The 7037-nt window shown below is 44.5% G+C and overlaps 1 protein-coding gene across 1 annotated transcript; it reads right to left on the bottom strand.

Annotated features, from left to right (window-relative positions):
- Positions 1-1329: 1329 nt before the first annotated feature.
- On the bottom strand, positions 1330-6799 carry krt8 (keratin 8). Its single transcript, XM_085781162.1, has 8 exons — positions 6275-6799; positions 4251-4459; positions 3583-3643; positions 3375-3470; positions 2942-3106; positions 2702-2827; positions 2320-2584; positions 1330-2206 (listed from the first exon to the last, which is right to left on the bottom strand). The coding sequence occupies exons 1-8, from the start codon at positions 6680-6682 to the stop codon at positions 1935-1937; spliced, it is 1602 nt and encodes a 533-aa protein (XP_085637288.1). The 5' UTR covers positions 6683-6799; the 3' UTR covers positions 1330-1934.
- Between the last annotated feature and the right edge of the window lie 238 nt (positions 6800-7037).

The following is a 7037-nucleotide window of genomic DNA, read 5'->3' as shown; positions in this document are numbered from 1 at the left end:
GGCTGATCCTTGTGGTTGACAAACATTATATTGTCAGGTTTCAAGTCTGTGTGCATGATTCCAATATTGAGCAGGGCTTCAAAGGCAACCAGCTGTTGGGTCACAGGCTGAACTTTGTTGACACCCAGCTGCTCACTCTTCCTCTCCTTCATTAGGTCTCAAAGGCTTTTGTCTAGCATTTTGAAGGCAAGACAAGGGAGGTCATTGTACCTGAAATTCCCCATGAATCTTACAATGTTCATCTTATCTGGGTCAAGAGCCCTGACTGCCTTGATTAAGCCCAAATAGGCTACTTTGTGATTTTGCCAAAGCATACCTCCTCATTAAAACTCACTAACAGGTAGTTGGTAATTCTGTTGAGTATACCCCTTTGCCTTAACTTTATTGTATGTGAATGTTCTGATGATATTAATCAATAATGGAAATAATCAACACATTTCCACTATAAAGTGAACTGAAAATATAGTTCTAAATGAATAAATTAGTAAATAAATAAATTCAAAAATATACAATACATAAACAAAACTTTGCCCAGTAATTGGAAATGATGTGATTCTGTGGAAAAATGTGAGACTTACTGGCCACTTGATGGCACTGTTACAAAAGCTAAAAAAAGGGATTTGTCACACCCCTCACACTGTCTGATTGACTGGAAGTCCCACTCGTGTGCTCTGAAAAAGTTAGGTGGACCTTTTTTTTTCTCACTGATTTTAATCATTTGAAAAACTAATAGAACTTCAAGAAATTTTGACATTAGCCACACCTAATTTGGTATGCAGCCCTACGGAGGCAAATTTCAAAATTTATTTTGTACATTACGTAGTAAGTAAGACAGCTGTTGTACTTATATAGTTCCTTAAACATCTTTCTATGAGTCAGTTTCATTGAGGTGAAAAGGGCCAATAGCTGTTACACATTTAACCCCACACAGAGGTCAATGAGTCAACATTCTCTAAACTACTAAGAGCTCCTTAGGCCAATAACCTGTCAATCACACACCATAGACAATGCCCACAAACAAAGTTTTCTATATTTGGACCTGTTATTCTCCACATAATGGTTCTCCAGCGGTTTCCAGCATGTGGCGACCTGATCTGATCTTGACATTCATCAAGCCTGGTATTCCCCGACTTTCTGAACAAATTAGATACTGTTTATTTTTTGACTTTCACATGGCACACACTTTCCTATCCATTTGAATGGAAAGATACATCTAATTATATGAATATGAGCAATTTGTTTTTATTGTATCTATCCTTCCTTCTTTCCCCTCCTCCCAATATAGTATTTATTCCTCTTTCTATCTTTCTTAGAGTAATCAACACATGATTTTTTTTTCAGTAAACACATTTTTATTTTGTTTAGTAGCAAAATCTGCACCTCAGGACAACAGTATGATGTGGGCAGCCTCCTAAGGGGTCGAACAGTTTCAGTTACAGGACACGCATAGGGAAGACATGCACTACCTACTGCAGCAGGCAATTTTAAGACATTATTTGACCAACAACACTGGAGCACTTTCCGTACATTCACATTCCTTTGAGCCACTGTCCATTTGGTGCAACACAGTTTTGAAGGTGACAGTCCTTCGTGTGTGAAATAGCTGTTGCATAGATTTCAAGGAAGGTTTTTTTTTCTCCATATTTGCAATTTGCCCAGTATTTTGAAATCTCACTTTCTAAGACACAACTTTTTTTTAGTACAAGACATCATACATCAGGTCATAAATTCTTTGGTCCCTTTCAGATCTTTGGTAGTGTTCATGAAAAAACATGTTTAAACTGTAGAAGAGAGTGGCGGGAAAGCGTTTTACTTCAGACTTGTTTATTACGATAGTTTGGGCCAGGGGGTGAACTGTGAGTAAAAAAAAGAAAACTACCACAGGGCAGAGGAGCTCATAGCAGACAGGTAACTACACCTCTAAACTAAACAGCTCAATCCTCAATGACCTCAGAGGACTCGGACACCACTCTGCCGTCCTTGGTCTCGATCATTTTGATCACGACGTTCTTCTTGCTCTGGGTGGTGGTGCTGTATCCGCCAGCGCTGCCGTATCCGCCGGCGCTGCCGTATCCGCCAGCGCTGCCGCCGCTGAATCCACCTGAGCTGCTGCCATATCCGCTGCCGTATCCGCTGCCGTATCCGCTGGAGTAGGTGCTGGCGTAGCTGCTCTTCATGGAGTCCATGGGGAAGCCGCTGTAGCTTGCTGAGAGAAGACAAGTTGGAGGAAACTTTAGAATTTGTGGAATCTGATGAGATTGATCTAAAATCTATACAGATATCCAAACTATGTAAGGTGGGACAGCAAAGGCGACTTACTGCTCTGTTGGGAGATGTTGATTGCCTTGATGCCATTTGCCAGCCTGTCCTCCTCTCCCTCCAGCAGTTTCCTGTATGTGGCGATCTCAATGTCCAATGCCAGCTTGACGTTCATCAGGTCCTGATATTCTCTGATCTGGCGGGCCATGTCCTGCTTGGCTCTCTGCAGTGCGTCTTCCAGGTCCTTGATGCGGAGCTTGGCGTCCTTCACAGCCAGCTCACCACGTTCCTCAGCCTCGGCGATCTGGGCCTCCAGGTTGGCACGCTGTGAAAAGATTTTTTGGTTCATTCTATTGTCGATTTTCCGGATTATTGGATGGTTGGGATTAAGAATTTAAAGATTCTCAAAATATCATTCTGCCAAAAACTTTTTTTTGCATACCTGTCCCTTGACAGCATCGATCTCTGATGTCAATCTCTGGATCATGCGGTTGAGGTCTGTGATCTCTGTCCTGGTAGACCTCAGGTCATCTCCATATCTGTTGGCGGATGTCTGCATCTCCTCATACTAGATGAAGATCAGCAAAACAAGGTATTACAAACTTGAAAGCCTCTAGATGAAAGCCTCACAGTGTGAAAATATCTTTAAAGAGGTATGGTCTAAATAAGAGTCATCCATTACCTTGGTCTTGTACCATGTCTCTGCTTCGGCACGGGTGCGGTTGGCGATGTCCTCATACTGAGCCTTGACTTCGGCCACAATGGAGTCCATGTCCAGGTTGCGGCTGTTGTCCATCTCCACAATGACTGAGGTGTCCTTGATCTGGCTCTGGAGCTCACGCAGTTCCTAAAAAATAAAATAAAAACCCAACAGAAAAAGAATGGGATTAATCAACCCGGCCTCAATGACTGCACAAGAAGTGAGACGTAAGATGTTAAGCAGATGTTGAATTACTCCAAGAAGGTACCACAAATATTGTAAGCATGCCATGACTAGATAGATAGATCACAAATAATGCTAATTAAAGCAGCAAGCAGTTCAAAGTTTGGCAGTTTTAATGCCTGCATGGAAAGTATGAAACAAACAAGGCAACACAGCAGAGTTTGTGCCGTACCTCCTCGTAGATCGACCTGAGGAAGTTGATCTCATCTGTCAGGCTCTCGAGCTTGGCCTCCAGCTCAACCTTATTCATGTAGGCCTCATCGACATCCTAGAAAAGATGTGTTTGTTAGCCTTGGATACATTTCCATCTTCATTGATAGAACAATATAAGAATGCAATTACAGTATCAGATTTAAAGTTGGGGAAATCATGATGCTGACCTTCTTGATGAGGACGAAGTCATTCTCACACTCTGTGCGCTTGTTGATCTCATCTTCATACCTGAGAGGGAAAAATCAGACAACATTCAGTACAATCAAAACTCATGCTCCTGTTCAGTTCTAAGAGTTTATACACTGATGTAACACTAGGAGGCAGAAGAAGTCCATAACTAATTCTTGAACTCCCTTGTGGCATTTGTCTCACACTGTCTGTTGACTCAGGGCCAAGCCAGAGAGGTGTTACTGATATTTCTCCCTCGGGGGGCTCCTGAGCTCATATGCTCTCATTTGCTTGTGGACAACCAAGTAAGTACATCAATGTTGTTCTTTCTTGAGTTAGAGACTTTTGTCTTCTTATGTAAAGTCATAGGCAGATTTCCTGACAGCCAGCTCTGTAAAATGAGTTCCCCTCGCATGTAATGTAATGGGTGTTCGGCACATGCTTTCCCAATGTTGTAATCCCCTCGAGTTTGTGTGATGCAAGACAATGGACAGCTGTAGGGAGTAGTCCACTAAAACATTAACTCTACTGCTGTAATGATCCAGTGCAATCTAAAAGAAAAATATGAATCCTAAAAGACCTGCATGTTTCCTTATAGGGTGGAAAAGGCCCAATGCTAAAAAGAGGAGTTATCCTTTATCGCCCCCGCTGCCCTGATCACACTCACTTGTTCTTGAAGTCTTCCACCAGGCCCTGCATGTTGTGCAGGTCGGCCTCCAGCTTCATTTTGTCGTTGCCCAGGCTGTCCAGCTGTCTGCGCAGGTTGGAAATGTAGGCCTCGAACATGGCGTCAATGTTGGAGCGGGTGGTGGTCTGTCCCTGCAGCAGGTTCCACTTGGTCTCCAGCATTTTGTTCTGCTGCTCCAGGAAACGGACCTGATGGCCAGAGAAAGAGGGAGGTAAGGGTTATAATATTGAAAGAATGCAGGAAGAAAAAAAAAAACCTCAAAAAGTTTCTTACATGTTTGAAAACTATCACACATGTTCGTAGTCATCAGTTACAAATTATGAAATTCCCATTAAAGGTGTGATGTAACTGCAACTTGCCCATTCTTATTCTAACCACATAACATCAGGTTTAACATTCAAATAATCAATCACTCTCGTCCCGCCTTCTATTTATTCACTGTCTACAGCCTTTGTTGTTCATATCTATCTATAGTGATCAGTAAGCTGTTGTTGGCTGTATTTCCAGACTGGCCGTGCTTTTCCAAAGGAAGGCCTTCATGACGTATGTGCATCCTGACAGGAGGCAGAGGGGAGGGAGAACAAGACGAGGTTGGAAAAAGCCAGTGATGGAGTAACATAGCTAGTTAACCCTTCTCCGTCCATGTCTTCCTGTTTTTGTATGGGGTTGGCTTCCATCCAGAGAAGACAAATACAGAGAGGGTGAGAAGAGAAGAGAAGAGAAGAGAAGAGAAGAGAAGAGAAGAGAAGGGGGAGGCAGGGGAGGGGGAGGGGGTGAAGCCAAGTTACATCCGCAGGCAGATGCAGAAGAGTAAATATTTAACTGTGTTATAGGTGTGAAGAGAAGAGAGTGAGAGGGAGGTGGAGCTGGGAATGTGAAGGCCTTCAGCAGCAGCCGAGGAGGAGGAGGGGGTGAGGAAGATGGGCAGGTGGGGAAGTTTGCATATTTGTGAACAGTAAAAGCAGATACATGACACAATGGACCTTGCCCCACTCAACAGGTGACATCTCACCAAGAACCTCGCTTGAACTACAGGAAATACAGATAATAAAAGTGCTTCCAATTTACTTCAGCCAAGAGATAACACACGATAGGAGTTTGTCTCTGTGTGTTGAAGTATGCAAACTGTACTCCATCTTCTTTTAATCACTGTGCCGAATGCAGAAGGAGAGCTGATATGCAGCCAGTCAGCCAGCAATGACCAGAACATGAAACCAACCAGCCTTTTTAAATATTAACCCACTGCTGAGGCCTTAGAGGGCCGGAGCGTTACGCAAATACAGAAAATATAGAGAACTTGAATGTCGGTTATGATGATGATGATGATTAAAACTCTTTTTATACTCCCAATGGACACTCCTTAGCAAATGTGCCACAGTGAAAAGAAGCATTGTCATTAAGGTAACGATGGCACTAAATACTGGTTCTGTCTATGTGTATGTCTATGTGTGTGTGTGTGTGTGTGTGTTGGGAGGGGTGGGGGCCACCAGGGCAGCAGAAAGAGCCACACCCCAGAGAAGGGAGGGACCAGTCCCAAGGTAACTCGTATCACAAGCCCTGAGCTCTGCCCTGACACACCCTTTCTCTCTTTCTCTCTCACTCTCTTTGTCTTTCTGTCTCTCCATTCTGCACGTATGGTTTTCATCATTGCAAGAAAAAGAAAAAAAAGAACGGCAGCCAGAGCCAAAAGATAAAGAGGCAAACCCTAAAGTTTGAGCACGTTCTGCCATGACTGCATTTGTGGGAGGTGATTAAACTAGAGAGAGAGGGGAGCTGATAAATCAACTTTCTCCACGCAGCCAAAGTGAGGAAATCAGCATTACAGCACATGTGGCAAACATATGGGCCTCTCTGTATCAAATATTACATAACAATGTCAAAGAACTGAAACACTTTCACTGTCTGCAGCAAGACATTTGCCTGGGTGAACAGAAGTTTTCACACACACACACACACACACACACACACACAGACACACACAAACTTTATTAGCCTTCCGTTACCTTGTCAATGAAGGAAGCAAAGCGGTTGTTGAGGGTCTTGATCTGCTCCTTCTCCTGGGTGCGGACGGCTTGGATGGTGGGGTCAATCTCAAGGTTCAGGGGGGCCAGCAGGCTCTTGTTCACAGTGACAGCGGTGATGGGGGCCTGAGCGCCCATGCCGCCCATGCCCATGCCCATGCCCATACCCATTCCCATACCCATGCCTGCGCTTGAGCTCAGGCCATAGGCAGATGAGCTGGTGATTCCAGCTCCTCCATAGCCCCTGTTGCTTCCTCCAAAGGAACTCCTGACACTGTAGGACTTGCGGGAGGTGATACCGCCTGGTCCAGCATAGGAGCTGCTGCTGAAGCTCCGTGGGGCGTTGGAGCTCTTCACACTGTAAGAGGAGGTCCTGTAGGTGCTAGACATTGTGAAGTCTGGAGTAGATCTTTTTCTTTTGGATGAATTGAGTCTGGGAAGGTCAGGCCGAATGGCTCGGTAGGCAAGGCGAGCAGGCAGGCAGAGGGGATAGACCAGAGTGGATAGAAAGAAGAGAAACTACTGAGGAGTTTTAAAGGCTGTCTCAGTGGGAGGGGCCTGGGCCGAGCTGCCATTGGCTGCAGGGCTGGGTGAGAGAGGGAGGCAGGGCTGTAACATTACACTTCTATGACACATTGTCCAGTCACTCAAAACCATTACCTGGCCTTTCTACAGGCTTCTCTGCGTTGTTAGGGAGAGCCTTATCTTTGGACAGGGTTTGTCAGCAGCTGTATTTCTCTGTGTT

Source organism: Trachurus japonicus, chromosome 7, assembly GCF_045865225.1.
Source record: "Trachurus japonicus isolate A0001 chromosome 7, Traja_1.0".
NCBI lineage: Eukaryota > Metazoa > Chordata > Actinopteri > Carangiformes > Carangidae > Trachurus > Trachurus japonicus.
Note: the sequence above shows the minus strand (reverse complement) of the source record. Positions and strands in the feature narration are given on the sequence as shown.

Bases quoted from the DNA above. Each gene is read 5' to 3' on its own strand.
- krt8 (XM_085781162.1), bottom strand. From the start codon at position 6,682: ATGTCTAGCACCTACAGGACCTCCTCTTACAGTGTGAAGAGCTCCAAC. The intron at 3,107-3,374 runs GTACGGCACAAA...TTTATTTTTTAG, and splicing joins TCAGGTCGATCTACGAGGAG to GAACTGCGTGAGCTCCAGAG. The intron at 2,207-2,319 runs GTAAGTCGCCTT...GTCTTCTCTCAG, and splicing joins CAACATCTCCCAACAGAGCA to CAAGCTACAGCGGCTTCCCC.